Source organism: Olea europaea, unplaced genomic scaffold, assembly GCF_002742605.1.
Source record: "Olea europaea var. sylvestris unplaced genomic scaffold, O_europaea_v1 scaffold635, whole genome shotgun sequence".
Lineage (NCBI taxonomy): Eukaryota > Viridiplantae > Streptophyta > Magnoliopsida > Lamiales > Oleaceae > Olea > Olea europaea.
The window spans coordinates 383,574-403,031 of NW_019264714.1; the positions used below are offsets into that span (position 1 = coordinate 383,574).

The window sequence follows — 19,458 nt, forward strand, 5'->3', positions numbered from 1 at the left end:
ATTTGTTCAGGGTTTGGCAATTTGTGCTTATCGCTCAACTTTATCTGCTTATCCCTATATAATTTATCAAATATAAGGTCAGCTTTGGTTACATCGAACGAGAACGTTCTAGCCTTTATGTTTCCATCTTTTATGAGCTCATCTTTGTCTGATGGTCTAGGCTTGGCCATTATGGGACAAGTATACGTATCTCCTTTGACCAATTCGGCCAAACACATTTCGGCCTGGTCGTATGACTCGTCACTGATGGTATGAACATCAAAATTTGGGTCTTTGTAATAAGTCTCTTTACTAGAATTTTTCATCTGTTCTTCCTCTTTTATCAGTCGTTCATACCTAATCACATTCGCACTCAACTGGAAAAGGTCAGGAAATTCCTTGTCCTGGAGTTTCTTCTTTAAATCAAAGCTCAAGCAGCCCTGAGCGATTTTGACAAATTCTTTTTCGGGCAGAGGTACAAAACACTTGCTTCTTGCTGTCTTGAACCTTTGGAGAAAACTTTCTGCCCATTCGTTTGGCGTTTGACGTAGATTCGCCAAATCAGCCAAAGTGACTTCAGACTCAGTTTTATAAAACTGAGCGTGAAATAACTATTCCAATTGTTGCCATGTTTGAACAGAGTTCGCTGGCAAGTTGATGAACCAGGAAAAAGCTACTCCTGTTAACGAACCAGGGAAAAGCCTCATTTTATGGTAATCGGTTACATCACCACTTTGCAATGTGAATCGCCCTATGTGTTCTAGAGTAGACACCTCTCCTAAACCGGTAAACAGTGAGAATTATGGCACTTTGTACCCTCTAGGCCATGGATATGTTTGGTCTACCCAATCAGGATATGGCTTTGTGTACGTCGGCCTAATGGCGGGACGCACCCCAAAAGCCATCTGATCCTGTACGATTTCCATAATCTGATTCATCAACATGGCGTTAGGATCGTATAGAATTCCTACAGGCTGATTAACCGGTTGATTTGCATGAGGCCTGATGTTTGGTCCTGGATTGGCAACAAAATTACCATAATTAGGGTCATTACCATTAGCCTGAACATCTATTCCCTCATTAACACGTGGGGTGTGCTGTCCATTGTTTAGGATATTATCTCTTATGTTTGGATTACCCCCCAAGTTAGACGTACCACTACCATTGTTCTGATTTGGCACTGCAGTACCCCCTTGGTTTGAAGTAGAGGGACCAGAAAGTGGTTCTACCCCTTGATTCGGATTTAGGACTGAGGGATTATGTCCCACAATTGTCCTAGTTTGAAAGTGATTTGCAAGAGGTATAACCGGTTGACATATTTGGCCTATTAACTTATTCATTGTTTCGTTCAAAGTATTTAGTTGTTTGGCCATATTGTCATAGTGTGCATTCCCATTTTGGGTAAATCTTTCCATATTATGAATACTTCGAAGATTTACCTGTTCAACAACGTCTTGTGTGAGTTCTCCAAGTAATGCACGCATGGTTCGAGGACTCAACTCCGTCATTGGTTCGTAATAACTGTTACCGCTCTGATTCTGCCCATCTGTTCGTGGAGAGGCATGCTGCTCCTCATATCGCTCGATCACAGATTGGACTCCTCCCTGACTTGCTGCTTCCTTATCGGATCTCTGAGGCATATTGTTTCACCTTTTGTACTTTCAACACCAAACACCACTGTCCCACTGGGCGTGCCAAATTGTTTCGCGCGGGTTAGTCGCTAACAATTAAAAAGGGATCAGACGATTGTGTAAGGGACAAACCTCTTAAGACAAAGTCCCAAAAAGGGGTGTTCTTTTATTGGCGATGACTTTACAATTGGAAATTAAAAACAAAGTGCCTCCAAGGGGCGCAAGCACACGAGTTACTGAAAAAAAGTGTTTAAATCTAAGCTAAGGAAATTAAAATTACATATTCTCTGTTCGAGAGTTTTTGATTCGGTCCTTTGCTCTATATCTTTTCTCCCTTTTATACTTCATCGTTCAACCGTTTTCGATTGAATTCCTTGAATCGTGGAACGTGATGGGGCTGCTTTAATAACTGTTTTGATAACTGCACTTCTTGATAACCACAACGCTTTATGTTTGTTAAGACTTTGGGTGACTTGAAGGTTTTGGCGAGAATAGAGTAATAGCTCTGGACGACTGCATGGCACTCCATTCGCTCAGATTCTGGGCGACTTGCAATTTTGGGCGATGGCATTACCACGTTCTTGGGCCTCATCTTGAATTGTTTGATTGGGCTTCGTTCTTTGGGCTATCTGATTTGGGGATTCTCCAATTGGGCTTCATTCCTTGGACCGTTCGATTTGGGCTGAATTTTTATGTGTCAACACTGTCATTTTCCCCGTCTCAGTTCTGTTTTTTCTTCATCCATATGGTTGACTTCAATTGAGTTGAATTTTTGATTAGTTGCGGTTAAGGAGGAGCTAGAGTCCAAACCGTGACAAATAGTAATAGTGATGTAAGGCGTGGCGTCAAGGAAAAAGAACGGAAGGAGGAAAGTGAAACCGAAGACAATGAACTCAACGAGGTAAGGTTGGTTCTGTATTTTCGTCTTTGTAACCTTTTGTTGCATTGTCATATCGAGTTTATGGAAGTTAGCTTTTGTCTATTGGAATATAGTGAGTCGGTGACCTCTGGAATAATGAAATTTATTTTAGTTGATTTCTTGAGCTATACCCGAAAAATTGAATAATGATATGTCTGGTCAAAAAAATTAGGAGTCTTGTATATTTTTGTGCATTGAGAAATGCATATTGCTTTCTAATATATGTTTGTGTGTATCTGAGATTTGACACTGGGCAACTCACGTAGCTTTGCTTATGCATTAGGTGCAAATTCTGGACACCAAAGAAGCCTTCTTAATCTGTATTTATTCTACTTAATTCTAGATACAGAGAAAGATTGATCCCAGTGGGCAAGGATGTAGATACAAGGATGTTTTGTTTTGCATTTTTATAAAGATTCTTGTAGAATTTGTTTTTATCTATGCCATCAGAATATGCAAGTGGACCGCATGCTCTATTTATGAAAGATATGTTAGGTACACGTTATTGAAGATTACTAAGAGCATGTTTGGTAGAGATTTTAATCCAACTAACATCAATTTTTTTATCGTTATTTCATTATTTCAGCCGTCATTTTTGAATTCTTCTCTCACTGGTATGACCACTTTATCTCTAACGGTCAAAAAATCAATTAAACAAAATCCCTACCAAACAAACACTAAATATGACAACGAACGTAATTTGTTACTCCTTCACTTCCTCCTTAATCTTGAGTGCAATTCAATGTACCGAATATATCATAACTGTAGACTGAAAATCCTCCATATCATATCTTTTAGGAAATCTAAAGAGGTAAAATCATCAATCCATCCACCAATGTTAGTAGTTGAAAGATGATTTGTAGAAAATCTGAGCCAAGTTGTGAGGGATATGTTAGGAAACAAGGCAAAATCTCATGATCAAAACTTCAGTTAAGAAAAAATAACAAACCGATTGCACAAGACACATACATCACATAAACGATGAACATTATGCTGAGAGAGCAAGGGCTGTAGGTGGTGCAGCTGCATAACAACCACATTGAATCTTAATGGCTTTCATTCTTCTAGCAAGTCAGGACTTTCTCCTTACTCTTATATTCTGATGAAGTGTTCCAACATTCACAGTTTTATTGACACAGAATATGCCTTTGCAATTAGCGTCTAAGTGGGAAGAACATCTTCATGTTGTGCATCAAGCTTCTTTCCCGGAACATTAAGCGATTCTAGAAAGTGACATTGCAAGAAAATAATTTACATATCAAAAACAGCCAAATCCAACAACTTTAACTCAATAACATGGACATTAACAACTGAAGTTGAAACATAGTGTATGAAGCATATCATAATATGTGATATTACATATAATTACACTCCAAAATCGACGATGCATTCGGTTAGGATTATATTACCATCATATGCCAACTCGGAATCACTATGTGAGAAGATGAAATGCCACACAATTTTTTGAATAGTCTTCATACATTGTAGACACAGATACATGGAACATTATAAGATATGTTGATTATCAAAAATTCCATTTCCATAATTATATTGTAGGAAGAGAGAAGAAAGCAGTATGCAATCCACAGATTCCTTTTTTTTTTTTTTTTAATCAGAATTCCACGTAGTCAATTGAGTTCTATAACATTTCAAACACAGTAATTACATGTTATACCCATTTAAAAATAATAATTCATAAAATACATTACAACTTTTTTTTTTTTATGATGAAATGAAATACTCACTGTAAGAAGATGAAATGCTACGCAATTTTTTGAATTGTCTTCATACATTGCAGACACAGATACATACAACATTATGAAATATGTTGATTATGAAAAATTCCATATCCATAATTATATTGTAGGAAGAGGGAGGAAAGTAGTATGCAATTCACAGATTCTTTTTCTTTTTTATCAGAATTTCACATAATCAATTAAGTTGTTTTGCAACATTTCAAAAACAGTAAATACATAAAAATCGATATGTAAATGTGGTACAAACTCGAACTGTAATAAGCATTGAGTTTAATATGAGAGCATGAACCATTTGTTCTTTTGCAGGGAGAATCCTTTTTTTCGGTAACCCAGTTGTGTAATCTCAATGTTACAACAAATTATTTGTGGAATAATGGAAGAATACCTATACGATCGGTAGAAGTCTACGAGAAATGAAGCCTGCAACAAATCGATTCCTGTATGCGCCGCAGAAGACGGGATGTTTTGTAGTGAATTGTTTTGGTGAAACCTAATTGATTTTGTAATCCAGTGTTCGCGCCAGTTTGATTTTTGAGTTTTCCATGTAATTTGCCACAATACATTTCTGTCTTAACCATGATTATGGTGAGATAAACTTCAGTTACAATTTTAAATAGGGAAGGTCAGAGGTGGGCATTTTTTATTACAACATATCCCAAATTAAGTAAAAAAAGGGAATACAATTTAATTTGCAGTATTTTTAGTAATACATTTTTATTCACATACAAATGTGAATTTTTCCCAAAACAATATCTTTCAACCAAACAAATTGGAGACAAGCCCATTTAACAAAGAGGTCCATCACGTAGAGTATGTTTGAGTGGGCTTACAAATTTATAAGCCCAAATATTCTTTTATATATGCTTCAAAACATTTTCAAGAGACTCTTTAAAAGTGTAAATATGAGATACTCTTTATTTTAAGGGAAAATTTCATAAACAAGAGATTAAGTATTGTATATTTCAAAATTAAGAAAACAAGTTTCAAACTTTCAAAATCAGATTTTTATTAAAATATATTTATGATTTAATTAATTTATTAATTAAATATATTTAAGTCACATATCTATAGAATTTGGTCACAACTTAACAATTTAATTAATCACCTATTATTTTTTGGTCACAAATCAAAAATTTTATGTCAAAAATTATTTTACGATCACAATTCAAAAATTTTATAGGTCACAGTTTGTTCATTGGTCACAAATCAAAAAATTAATTAGTCACGGATTAATCTTTAGTCACAACTAATCAAATTATTGGTCACAGATCGAAAATTTTATAGGTCACATTATTCTTAGGTCACGAAGAAAAAAATTTATAAGTCGCGGGATAATTTTTAGTCACAGTTACCTAATTAATTAGTTACAGATTAATTTTTAGTCACAAATTATCAAATTATTTATCACAACTTATTTCTTGATCACAAATCAAAATTTTTATAAGTCACAGGATAATTTTTGATTGCAAATTCACAAAATTTATAGGTCACATATTCAAAAATATTATTGATCACAACGTATTTACTCATTGCAAATTATTGAATTAATTGGTCACAATTATTTTTTTAATCATAATTTAATAAAAAGTGAGTCACAATCGGAAGTCATAATCACAATTTTCAGGTCACGATTAACTTTACGATCACAACTTAATCAATTGTGAGTCACAATCAAAGGTCACAGTCACAATTATCACGTCACATATCCAATTATTAATAGCAATCACGTAGATAATTGGTCAAAACCATTCAAACGGTCACAGATCGAAAATCACAATTTACTTATAGGTCACATATCACTAATATTATAGGTCACAACAATCACAATTTATTAATTTTTTGGGTCACATATTATTTTTTAGTCACAATTTATCTTTTTCATTGATCACGCATTATTTATTTTATTTATTGGTCACTGATTAATCAACTCACTAGTCACAATTGACCAAATATTCTGTGACCACCGCTCCCAACAACACTACCACCACTGTGACCACCACCACACTGTTCACAAATTATCCAATAAACAAATTTCAACTCTGAGCAACACTACCTCCTCAAACCACCGTCGTCGTCCCCCAGCAACACCACCACTGTACCACACAACACCACCACCACCACCAGCACAACCAAAACCGCCACGACCACCGTACCGCCCCCCACGAACACCACCACCATCGCACCGCCCCCACCAGAAAAAATCTCCAATCTGCCACTGGACTCTACCACCATCCTACAGCCCGTATCAACAACCCCCACCGCCCGTATCAACACCTCCACTCAGCCACAACACCACCACATACAACCCACCACCACGCACAACCACCGCCCACAGTACACACACAATACCACCACATTACAAGCCCAAGACACTGCACAACCACAACACACAACACAATCAGGTTTTTATTAAAAATTATTTATAATTTAATTAATTAATTAATTAATTAATTTAGTAATTTAATATATTTAAGTCACAAATTTATATAATTTGGTCACAAATTAACGATTTAATTCGTCACTTATTATTTTTTTGTCACAAATCAGAAATTTTATATCACAAATTATTTTACGGTCACAATTCAAAAATTTTATAGGTCACAGTTTATTCATCGATCATAAATCAAAAAATTTATAAGTTACAATTTATTTATTGATCACAAATTACAAATATTACAAGTCACAACTTATTATACAGTCACAAGTTATCAAACTATTGGTCAAAGATTAATAATTTTTTAGGTCACACATTATTTTCCGGTAACAATTTATCTTTTTCATTGGTCACATATGATTTATTGGGAAGTACATTATTTATTATTATTATTATTATTATTATTATTATTATTATTATTATTATTATTATTATTATTATTATTATTATTATTATTATTATTATTATTATTATTATTATTATTATTATTATTATTATTATTATTATTATTATTATTATTATTATTATTATTATTATTATTATTTGGGGAAAAGAACCATAGGAGTCTCTAGCGTTGAATCAATAATAAATAAAAGTTTCAACATAACTTTATTGAAGTGGCTCATCAATCAACGATCTATTGCTTCCTCTTAACTATTTTTTCGATAAGATCATCTCTCGACTTTTTAGTTTCCAACAATTAGATCCTCTGTCGATGTTTACCATCAACTAAAATCTATTGTTTGATTTAAGATAATATAGAGTGTTCTAAATTTAAATAAAGCCATTATTTTTATGTAACGTGCATTAAAGATCATGAGCATTTTGTTGGTAAATATTTCATTTCTAAGAGTTCAAACTTTTTGTTTATTAAGGGAAAAGGAAAATTTTCATTTTACATGATCTTAACGATCAAATAGGACGGATTTTGTCAACAAGAACGAACCATGCATATTTCTTTAAATGTTGTGGACGTCTAGTGCTATTTTTAAATGTTTGGATAGATATACAACATTTTTGAAAAGTTGAGGACCAATATGCAATTTTTCCTTATTAAAAGAACATAGGTGAGGTTGGTTAATGACTTAATGGTAAAATCCATTTACAATTCATCGTCACATTTATATACATAACTTTTTTCATGATATTCTCATCTTTATACCTTCTTTAACTAGCAAATTTTGTGTGTAATTAGAGTTCTTGTAAAAAAAAAAAAATTGTTTACATATTTTAAAAAATGGACAATTAGTTAGTCTTAATTCTATATTTGTGTTGCTTTTCGCTTATGTAAAATAACATGAACAAATAAGTTTTTTATTCTATCTTACAAATTTATTTAATAGAAACTATAATGAGGGACAACTTGTTTCAATTTGAGAATGAGAATTTGATGAAAAACTAAGGGTTCATAAACTTCTATTATGATAGATTTCAAGAGTTAATAACGTCTTTAAAGACAAAGTAAACCCCGATCTTGTAAGGAGATCTTCCAAGTCTGAGTTTTGTTATTTGTACATAGAATTTGACAGCCCAATATACAGTCAAACCCGATGTACGCATAGCAAAACCCTCCAAATTTATAAGGATAGATAAATGCGAGTTACGTCATAAATAGCTATTCAAGTCTAATGCTTGCTTTGAAGAAGGGATAAGAGCATGTGTCCAACAATTCTCCAGTTACAAAGGACTGTTTTTAGATGCTTTTCCGGCCTCTCCTTTTTTTTTTTACTAAATATTCTTCTCCTTTTCATGTTCTACTTCTAATTTCAACTTCATGGACTTTACAAAAGGGACCATTAATTTTGGAGTGACCCAACTTATTATGTGTTTTTTGTGCTTTGCACTCAAATGGCCGGCCTAGTAATTGATTGTAGAATCCATTCGAAATAGTCTTCTCTCAATTAATAATTTAATCTAAGGCATTGTTTGGTAGGACTATTGAAAAGTCAAAAGTTGCTTATGAAATTAAAAAGTTAATTTTCAACATATTTAGATAATTTTTTGAACATGCTTTGTCTAAGCTCTTTTACAAAAGTAGAAGCAAAAACGGAAGTTCTGCTAGAAGGGCTCCTAATTATTGCACTTCCTTCGAGTTCATTAACTCGACAAACAAAAAAGGACACAATAACCTGTCATTTGTTCATTAGCGTCTAAAGTAGCGTTATTAAAGCCATGCCAATATCTATGTTATTTTTCGTATGGATTAACCTTATTGAAATGGAAAGTAGAATTTAAATAATTTGATTGTGACAAATAAAATTGAGTTACATTTAGTTAATGTTTTAATTTAGTCCGATTATGATATGCCTATTGAAGACTTTTTCTCGTAAACATCAAATGGTAATTCCATCTTATATCATGGTAGAGTGAGAAAATAATAATAATTTGACCTTTTCAACCACATTTATTCTGTTATATAAGTGATTATTAAACCATATGAAGCCTCTTATAAATTGTTAGTGCAAAAGCAGGTACCATATCAAACTTGAAAAGTAGCCAAAGAAAATCTTGCTTCTGCAATGGCAAATTCACCTTCTATTATTAGCTTTTCCTCTAAACAAAATTTACCAACAGACTTGTCCATTACAGAGGAAGCAAAGGGTTACTCCGCCGACGAATTCCCTCCAAGAGATTCTGTTTCCCCGTCGTACTACCAGAAAGTAAGTTTTTAAACGATTGCATTTGACAATACAGTATACAAGATTTTAATGGATCATTTGTACTTGAGTTAACAGATTATAGCAGAGATTTTGGGCACTTATGTTCTTGTTTTTGCGGGTTGCGGTGCTGCTCTAGTTGATCGAGAGAAGACATTAACAGTTGTGGGTTTAGCAATGGTGTGGGGGTTGGCTTTGATGGCAATGATATATGCACTTGGCCATGTTTCTGGTGGGCATTTCAACCCTGCAGTTACCATTGGCTTTGCAGCAGCTCGAAAAATTCCACTCGTTCACGTAAGAATATCATTTGTACACGAAATTTGGATTGTTCAGTAGTATCCAATCATCTGTTTTGTAACATTGGAATCGTCTTGCAGGTCCCGTTGTACGTTTTATCGCAGTTTTTGGGTTCAACGCTAGCATGCCTCACCCTGAAAGTACTATTCAATGACCAAGCTGATATACTACCCACTCTCACTCATTATTCCAGTTCAACTACTGATCTTGAAGCGATTACATGGGAATTCGTCATCACTTTCATTTTTATGCTCACGATACGTGGAGTAGCTTCTGATGACAGAGCAGTATGTATTTCTCGTTGTGATACCTCTATATTTAGTTCTTGCATGGTTTTATCTAAGCGTTATTGATACTTTTCAACCATCTTCTTTCATAATCTATAACAGATCATTCAATTACTGATTTTGCAATTTTTGTTGATGAAATCAGAATAATGAACTGGCTGGAGTTGCAATTGGAGCTACAGTGATATTTAATGCCCTTGTTGCAGGGTAAGACTTCCCATCCCACAAGCTTCATGCATGTTTTGCTAAGCTTAAAAGGTTAATAAATATATAAATTTTAAAATAAATAATTTTTTTGTTGTTCATAAGGGAGATGAAAGTAAGAAAAAAGTAACATATTTTATCTTATTTGCATAAGCAGTAAACACAAAATGATCCCACCATTCTGCACTATTCTTCTCTTAATATGAACTTCTAGTAACGCTTTCCATCATGTAATCGAAATTGCAACACAAGAAAATAGAAAAGATAAGGGAACCAGAATAAAGGGAGTTCTTAAATATACTTATATAGGTGAATTGAAAAAAAATGCAGGCCTATTACTGGAGCTTCTATGAATCCTGCAAGAAGCATGGGTCCAGCAATAGTTTCTGGAGTCTATAAAAATCAATGGGTGTATGTTGTTGCTCCCATTCTTGGAGCCATAGCTGCAAGCCTGATATACAGTCTTCTCCAGCCATGGAAGCCGGAAAAGCATAGAGAGAGTGCTAGAAGTACATACAATGATCTATATCTACGTCCCGAGGTATGAACATGTATGCAACCATGTGGAAGTATATCAAACAACTGAATGGAGTACTACGATTGGCATAGCAAAATGGACTTTCACACCAGAATCTCGAAGGAAGATGAACATCAGTGTGCTAGATTCCTCTCACATGAAAATCCCGATAGTAGTATTACACATTAGATTTATAGTAGTTTTTTGAGTCTTGCACACTCCAACTCATTAATGAATCCTCTAATCAATTAAAGTTATAACAGTCAGCACTTTCAACGAGTCAATGAAACGATGAGTTAAACAAGACTTGAACACGGGTCAGTTAACAATTAACATACTCCAATACCATGTCGAACCACCTCTAAAAGCTTAGGAGTTAAGTTGTCCGTGAGGAACAAAGTCATTTATCTAAATCTTCAATACAGTGGCAATTAAAGGATATGCAAATTCATAGACAAGCCCTCATCCAAAAAAAAAATAAAAAAAAATGCAGAAAAATGTTGTGTACCAATGTTGAAGTGATGAGCAATAAGCATGAGTCGAATATTATTCCAACTCTAATATCTGCACTGTTGATAAAAATTAAAGGAACAGACCTGCATTTATTAGAGGACTGAACGTCCCTTCATTGACATGTCTGCATTCGTGAGAATATATACTGTACAGCAAAACTACATATATGATACAGCAATAAACAAGCAGAGAGTGAAACACCTGATCCAATTTTAAAAGATTTTAGACATCATGAATTGTTCATCACATAAGATCAGTGACGAAAGAGATGAATGTTGAACAATGGATGATGGTTTCAACCCACGGACCGCTATGGACATTGTCTTGTTACTCAACCTCCAGTCCAGTATATCATCACCTGTAAGGATTATCTGTCAGGGAAGTACAAAATAAACATTGAGAAATTTTCATGGAAGTTTCGGAGAATGTTACAAACTCCAATAGAGTCAAATATCATATCCTCTGATTTAGTATATATCTGTCAACAGTTATATCCAGAGATGGACAGAATCACAAAATTGTCGCAAAATTTTAAGTCCGGTGACCAAATTGAAACAAATGAAGTTAAGTGATGAACTCTAAATTTTGGTAAAAGCTAAGTGACCAGCAAGTTCTTTTAACATGTCTTTAAATAAAAAGTTTCAATAGTTCAAACTTTAATGGTTAGCTTACCCAGTTTGAGAAAGCCGCCTCCAGTTCACTAGCTGGTGAGACTGTGGATGCCTTTGCAAATAAGAGGAACTAGTTCCAATACCATTGTCCTCACCAGTGAATTGATCAGAGAAATTAGAACTCGAGGGAGACCAAACTGGAACTACACCCCCATCCCTTTCTCTTCTGCTACTGGATGATTCTGCTGTTGAATCTTCAGTATCTCTCTGACCCATTGCAAAGTTAAATTGCGGGAAAGTATTGATGGTTCTAACCGTTTGCATAACATGATGCCCATGTGGTTCTCTTGGCTCTTCAGTTACATTAACATTAACATTGATTGGTACTTCTGCTCGACTATCGTCTGCTAAATTTCTGCGATCAATAGAGGTTTCTTCATCATCAAACCTGACCAAAGAAGAAGTCATACTCGGGACCATCTGATCCTCGTAACGTCGAATTACTGTATTCACAGGGTTGTTTCTGACAGGTTCATGGTCCATCTCCATTTGCGTGTCTTCGGGAAGTCCGAGGGGGGCAGACTCCGAGGTGTCTCCAAGTCCCTCTTCCATTCCATTCTCAATTGCAGACCTTGACGCTGCTTCATGCTGCCACATCTGAGACAATGCTTCTTGTAACCTGGCTTTCGCTGCATCGATTTCCACAATGGGAAGAGGGTAATTGGAGCCAAGCTCAATTCCAGCAGCTTGGAGTACGGATTCTGGCGCATTCCATGGATGATGTATCCATTCAGTAGGCAATCTAGCAAGTTCAGGAAGCCATCGCCGAACGTACTCTCCATTGGGGTCGAACTTGTAACCCTCAAACTGTCAAATAGACAATAGGACATGTTTAAAGCCTCTGATGCAGTTTCCAAGAAAACTATGAATACTTGAATGCAATCTAAATATGTCACATTTGGGAGAGCTTCCTAGAATAATTTATGGAAACCAACATAAAAATAAACAAGCAGAAGTCTAAATAATTTCTGCAAACTTGCTAGAAGTAAACTAAGCATGAATTCATGAAAAGCTCATTAATATATACCTGTGGATTATCAATACGATCCAATTCACGACCATCGGGAAGAGTGCCAGATATATACTGCCAACCAAGGGCATCACTCTCAAGATCGGCATCTAATAGGGTATCCCAGAAGTACTTCATTCCCCATCTCCAGGGAAGCAGAAGAACCTTCACAAAGAAACTAGAGACGACGACTCGTATCCGATCATGTAACCAGCCAGTGGCCCACAGCTCTCGCATACCAGCATCCACGAGTGGATAACCAGTTCTGCCTTGTCTCCATACCTTAAAGTAGCTCTCATCCACTACCCACGGAAAATACTTTAGGTGACCAAGTAAAGGCCTTTCATGGCTGTATGGATGATTGAAACTCATGTATCTTGAATATTCCCTAAGGCCTATACTCTTGAGGAACAAATTGACACTCTCTTCACCTGATTTGTTTCCTTCATTGGCCCAAAGAACTTGCTTCATGCGAACGTGATGAAAAACTTTTCGAACGCTGACTTCTCCGAAATGTAAATGCGGGGAGAGAAACGAGGTTGTAGCACTATCAGCCTTTCGACGATTCATGGAGTACTCTATTAGTGGTCCATTGATGAAGGCCGTCAGGGCCTTGTCAGCATTACTCCAGCCAGGCGACCATGCCCGTGCGAGAAGTGCATTACTTCCTTTCTCTGATTCATCTTCAAATACCAAATTGTCTGAAGGGCATCTTGATACATCAGCTAGAAGAGCCAAACAAAAGATATTAGGGGAAAATTCATTAAAAATAAAAAATAAAAATACAGAAGAGTTGGGACATTAGCCGCTCAACACAAAATAAATATGGGACTAAGTAACACAGGAAATCCAACATGTTAAATAATATTCGACATCAACATTATTTTTTTTATCGAAACTACGATAGCAAGTAAATTAACACTAAATATCGGTACCATTAATTAAGTGGACAGGTAAAGCTAACAGGTCAATCATTGGATAAAATGAAGCTGGTCGCTGATAGACAACCAATATGAGTTTTAAAAAGCTACTCCAAAAGAACGAAAATAATCTCTCTCTCTCTCTCTCTCTCTCTCTCTCTCTCTCTCACACGCATTATGGAGGGATTTGAATTGCTACTTTGAAGGCCATCAGCCAGTGAAGTGTTTATCGTCCATGCATAATATATTCAACAGCAATCTTCGTATCTGAAAACTCAAGGGTTAAGACACAAATAATATCACTATACTTCCAATCCACCATTTAAATCACACTATTACCAAAATACAAGGCAGAGTCCAGAGATATAGATCTTTCTTATAAAATAAAGAGAACTACAGAGTGAGGGAGAATTTTAGTATTTGTATTCAATTACAAGAAATTCATGGAAGAATCCAAGTACGGCAGGGAACATTTAACAAGCATAACTTGCATGAAGACAATGAGTGGACTGAAAATGAAGTGTTTGTAAGGAAACAGACCAGAGATGATTCTTTTAGGTGGGAGAAGTGGAGCCTCAGGATCATACAACATGCTAAGGCATCTGTCCCAGAATGAAGTAAAGGTTGTGAATGGACGACCTTCCCCATCACGAACTTCCCAAGGTTCATAAAGCAAGTCCGCATTAAAGGAACGGACATCAACACCTTGAGCTGTTAAAACTTCCTTTGCTCTGTGATCCCTAACCAGTGATATGGGGTCTAAAATAAACAAACAACAAAATGTTATAAGCCCGAGTTAGCTAATGTTTGCAAAATTACAATTCCATAAAAAAAATAAAAGTTAAAGCAAAAATTCAACAGTAATAATAGACTAATTTGAGAATAGAATCAACACTTCCAAGACAGAATTCCACCTTTCTCCAGAAATTGAAGATGCTTGAAGAAAAACTGATCACTAAAGATAAACAGTGATGAGAGCACAATAAATGTGCAATATAAAGGAGTGGCAATTTAATAACTATGCTAGTTTTTTTGTACATATAGTACATTGATCCGCCCACAAGAGAAGATAAGATAAGATAGATAAGGTTACACAACAAATTTTAAGCTGTTTAGAACATATTTTACTGTCCAGCAGCTACAAGGAATGAGTGAACAAAACATCATCAAAATTCTGAACATCATATTTCAAATGAATTGATCCAAGAAAATGATAAAAAAACAGAGAACACACAAGGTCCAATATAGATTGACACAATAAAAAACATGTACTGAAAACCAACAAATATGACCAAAATTAAACCATTTAAAAATAAAAAATAAAATAATAATAATAAGCTAACCATATAAATGGTTGAACAAGAGTTGATTAGCTCCTGTAGATTTCACAACTTCAACAAGTGAAGATAAACTATCATTAGATCTCTTTGTTACGAGAGAAGTGCCTAGGGTTCTTAAAGAGGTATCGAGATGAGCCAAACTCTGCTTAAGCCACCATCTTGAAACCCTTCCAGGGTAATAGACCCCTTCTTCCTCAGGTGCCCATATAAAAACTGCCACTATGGCCCCTGCCCTAACTCCAGCAGCTAATGCTGGATTATCTTCCACTCTCAGGTCCCTTCTGAACCAAACAATACTACATCTACCCCCTGACATCTTCCAAGAATGTCACGAAATCCCAATATAGAGAGTAAATTCTTATATGAGTTTCACCAATTAAGATTCTAGCCCATGAACTATAGAAGAACTAATGTTTTCTGGGGAATCTTGATTTGCCTGAAGTAATCTAATCAAAAAGGTCGACCAAGAAAAAAGGACCCTTTTACAGAGAAAGCAGAGAAGAAGGGGATTGGCTATGGTAGTCTAGTGGGGTTCAATAAGATTGCAGCCACAAATTCTGTTTTTGTTGGTTTTTATTTCTACATCTTTCTTCTTATCTTGTGTATAACAGAACAAAAATCCCTACCCAACTTTCTTATGCCTACCAATCGGACCACAGCGACAGGGTGGAAATGTGATAAATTGGAATTTTTCATTCATACATACAAATCTTCATTTTTATCTATAATTGCTAATTGATAGTGATATAAGAGCTCATGCAGTGGGGACACCCTAAAAATGAAATCACATTATGCCCATTGTCAAAATTATACACCTAGATTATGTCCATTGTCAAAACCTTACACCTACGCCAGAAGCAATCTAAGGTCAAAAATACTGCCAAGAAAACAAAAAATTAGAATTTAGTTCATTATATTATTATAGCTTAAAGAAGTTACTTCTAAAAATTACGTGTATATCTCACGAGTCAAATACAGGTTAGGTAACTTTTCTATTTAAACTTTAAAAATAATTCAATTAAATTAGTTTAAAAATAACTTCTACTTATTGGACATTTGATCCAACTTAAAAAGTATTATCTTCATTCTTTGGTTGCATCTTCTGGGGGCACCACCTGGCTAGTTGAAGTTTATTAATTGTAGTGTCAAGTGGAGTAGTAATGCATGGGAAACTTGGAAGTTGAAAGAAGATAGGTTTGCTGACAGAGAGAGAGAGAGGCGATAATAGAGAGAAAGGGAGAGAGTGTGCGTGTGTCAAGGGAATTGAGAAAGAGAAAAGGAGTTGAGATTGATATAATTAGGTTTGCTTAATTAATTTTTAAATAAAAAAATTAATTAAAAAAATTTCTGATTTGTGAATTACTAAACATGACATCTTATTTATGAAATGAGGATTTTTAATCTATTAGAATTTGTAATTTCCACTTATTTTAAAGAGTAAACCCTTAAAATCATGCTTAAACTCTTTAAATTAACATTTCAATCTAGAGAGTGAGCTCACTCTTTATAATTAAATACATTCAAAGTGTTTTCAATTTTCAATGTAGAAAAATAGTTAAATAATCCAGAAAAAAAGCTAATTAAAATAAAAAGATACAGAAAAATAATAAATATTTTTTGAGAGTGATAAAATTAAGTGTTAAATATAAAGAAATTATTGGCGTACATCAAAAATTTAACTCTCTAAATTTATAAATGCTCTTTAAATGATAAAATATGTTCTTTAGAATAGAGTCTTTTGAAGATGCTTTTACTTATTTTAACTAAACATGATTCATAAAATTGTCAAAACTAGATTCTAAACGTTTGAAGTACATTATTTATTATTATTATTATTATTATTATCATTATTATTATTATTATTTGGGGAAAAGAACCATAGGAGTCTCTAGCGTTGAATCAATAATAAATAAAAGTTTCAACATAACTTTATTGAAGTGGCTCATCAATCAACGATCTATTGCTTCCTCTTAACTATTTTTTCGATAAGATCATCTCTCGACTTTTTAGTTTCCAACAATTAGATCCTCTGTCGATGTTTACCATCAACTAAAATCTATTGTTTGATTTAAGATAATATAGAGTGTTCTAAATTTAAATAAAGCCATTATTTTTATGTAACGTGCATTAAAGATCATGAGCATTTTGTTGGTAAATATTTCATTTCTAAGAGTTCAAACTTTTTGTTTATTAAGGGAAAAGGAAAATTTTCATTTTACATGATCTTAACGATCAAATAGGACGGATTTTGTCAACAAGAACGAACCATGCATATTTCTTTAAATGTTGTGGACGTCTAGTGCTATTTTTAAATGTTTGGATAGATATACAACATTTTTGAAAAGTTGAGGACCAATATGCAATTTTTCCTTATTAAAAGAACATAGGTGAGGTTGGTTAATGACTTAATGGTAAAATCCATTTACAATTCATCGTCACATTTATATACTTAACTTTTTTCATGATATTCTCATCTTTATACCTTCTTTAACTAGCAAATTTTGTGTGTAATTAGAGTTCTTGTAAAAAAAAAAAAATTGTTTACATATTTTAAAAAATGGACAATTAGTTAGTCTTAATTCTATATTTGTGTTGCTTTTCGCTTATGTAAAATAACATGAACAAATAAGTTTTTTATTCTATCTTACAAATTTATTTAATAGAAACTATAATGAGGGACAACTTGTTTCAATTTGAGAATGAGAATTTGATGAAAAACTAAGGGTTCATAAACTTCTATTATGATAGATTTCAAGAGTTAATAACGTCTTTAAAGACAAAGTAAACCCCGATCTTGTAAGGAGATCTTCCAAGTCTGAGTTTTATTATTTGTACATAGAATTTGACAACCCAGTATACAGTCAAACCCGATATACGCATAGCAAAACCCTCCAAATTTATAAGGATAGGTAAATGCGAGTTACGTCATAAATAGCTATTCAAGTCTAATGCTTGCTTTGAAGAAGGGATAAGAGCATGTGTCCAAAAATCCTCCAGTTACAAAGGACTGTTTTTAGATGCTTTTCCGGCCTCTCCTGTTTTTTTTACTAATTATTCTTCTCCTTTTCATGTTCTACTTCTAATTTCAACTTCATGGACTTTACAAAAGGGACCATTAATTTTGGACTGACCCAACTTATTATGTGTTTTTTGTGCTTAGCACTCAAATGGCCGGCCTAGTAATTGATTGTAGAATCCATTCGAAATAGTCTTCTCTCAATTAATAATTTAATCTAAGGCATTGTTTGGTAGAACTTTTGAAAAGTCAAAAGTTACTTATAAAATTAAGAAGTTACTTTTCAACATATTTAGATAATTTTTTGGACATGCTTTATCTAAGCTCTTTTACAAAAGTTGAAGCAAAAACAGAAGTTTTGCTAGAAGGGCCCCTAATTATTGCACTTCCTTTGAGTTCATTAACTCGACAAACAAAAAAGGACATAATAACGTGTCAATTGTTCATTTGCGTCTAAAGTAGCGTTATTAAAGCCATGCCAATATCTATGTTATTTTTCGAATGGATTAACCTTAGAATTTAAATAATTTGATTGTGACAAATAAAATTGAGTTACATTTAGTTAATGTTTTAATTTAGTCCGATTATGATATGCCTATTGAAGACTTTTTCTCGTAAACATCAAATGGTAATTCCATCTTATATCATGGTAGAGTGAGAAACTAATAATAATTTGACCTTTTCAACCACATTTATTCTGTTATATAAGTGATTATTAAACCATATGAAGCCTCTTATAAATTGTTAGTGCAAAAGCAGGTACCATATCAAACTTGAAAAGTAGCCAGAGAAAATCTTCCTTCTGCAATGGCAAATTCACCTTCTATTGTTAGCTTTTCCTCTAAACAAAATTTACCAACAGACTTGTCCATTACAGAGGAAGCAAAGGGTTACTCCGCCGACGAATTCCCTCCAAGAGATTCTGTTTCCCCGTCGTACTACCAGAAAGTAAGTTTTTAAACGATTGCATTTGACAATACAGTATACAAGATTTTAATGGATAATTTGTGCTTGAGTTAACAGATTATAGCAGAGATTTTGGGCACTTATGTTCTTGTTTTTGCGGGTTGCGGGGCTGCTCTAGTTGATCGAGAGAAGACATTAACAGTTGTGGGTTTAGCAATGGTGTGGGGGCTGGCTTTGATGGCAATGATATATGCACTTGGCCATGTTTCTGGTGGGCATTTCAACCCTGCAGTTACCATTGGCTTTGCAGCAGCGCGAAAAATTCCACTCGTTCACGTAAGAATATCATTTGTACACGAAATTTGGATTGTTCAGTAGTATCCAATCATCTGTTTTGT

At 34.3% G+C, this 19,458-nt stretch overlaps 3 protein-coding genes across 5 annotated transcripts; 2 read left to right on the top strand and 1 right to left on the bottom strand.

Annotated features, from left to right (window-relative positions):
* Nucleotides 1-9,239: 9,239 nt before the first annotated feature.
* LOC111389959 (nodulin-26-like) lies at nt 9,240-11,158 on the top strand. The gene is made up of 5 exons (XM_023014946.1): nt 9,240-9,380; nt 9,456-9,674; nt 9,758-9,964; nt 10,110-10,171; nt 10,499-11,158. Exons 1-5 carry the CDS (start codon nt 9,240-9,242, stop codon nt 10,713-10,715), a joined length of 846 nt encoding a protein of 281 aa, XP_022870714.1. The 3' UTR covers nt 10,716-11,158.
* Nucleotides 11,159-11,257: 99 nt separating this feature from the next.
* LOC111389943 (cryptochrome-1) lies at nt 11,258-15,706 on the bottom strand. Of its 3 annotated transcripts, none has more exons than XM_023014931.1 (5): nt 15,142-15,706; nt 14,339-14,557; nt 12,897-13,603; nt 11,871-12,676; nt 11,258-11,569 (listed from the first exon to the last, which is right to left on the bottom strand). In XM_023014931.1, exons 1-5 carry the CDS (start codon nt 15,452-15,454, stop codon nt 11,566-11,568), a joined length of 2,049 nt encoding a protein of 682 aa, XP_022870699.1. In that variant the 5' UTR covers nt 15,455-15,706; the 3' UTR covers nt 11,258-11,565. The 3 variants fall into 3 exon arrangements, with proteins under 3 accessions (XP_022870699.1, XP_022870697.1, XP_022870700.1); XM_023014929.1 differs by having other exon boundaries at nt 11,262-11,556; nt 15,142-15,694; XM_023014932.1 differs by lacking the exon at nt 11,258-11,569 and having other exon boundaries at nt 11,867-12,676.
* A 3,255-nt stretch (nt 15,707-18,961) lies between these two features.
* On the top strand, nt 18,962-19,396 carry LOC111389960 (aquaporin NIP1-1-like; the record flags this gene model as incomplete). The annotated part of the gene is made up of 2 exons (XM_023014947.1): nt 18,962-19,102; nt 19,178-19,396. Coding segments are annotated over exons 1-2 (360 nt in total), but the record flags the coding sequence as incomplete, so codon positions are not given.
* Between the last annotated feature and the right edge of the window lie 62 nt (nt 19,397-19,458).

Bases quoted from the DNA above. Each gene is read 5' to 3' on its own strand.
- LOC111389959 (XM_023014946.1), top strand. From the start codon at position 9,240: ATGGCAAATTCACCTTCTATTATTAGCTTTTCCTCTAAACAAAATTTA. The intron at 9,675-9,757 runs GTAAGAATATCA...ATCGTCTTGCAG, and splicing joins GAAAAATTCCACTCGTTCAC to GTCCCGTTGTACGTTTTATC. The intron at 10,172-10,498 runs GTAAGACTTCCC...AAAAAAATGCAG, and splicing joins TTTAATGCCCTTGTTGCAGG to GCCTATTACTGGAGCTTCTA.
- LOC111389943 (XM_023014931.1), bottom strand. From the start codon at position 15,454: ATGTCAGGGGGTAGATGTAGTATTGTTTGGTTCAGAAGGGACCTGAGA. The intron at 13,604-14,338 runs GTCTGTTTCCTT...TGGCTCTTCTAG, and splicing joins ACCTAAAAGAATCATCTCTG to CTGATGTATCAAGATGCCCT. The intron at 12,677-12,896 runs GTATATATTAAT...TCTATTTGACAG, and splicing joins ATCGTATTGATAATCCACAG to TTTGAGGGTTACAAGTTCGA.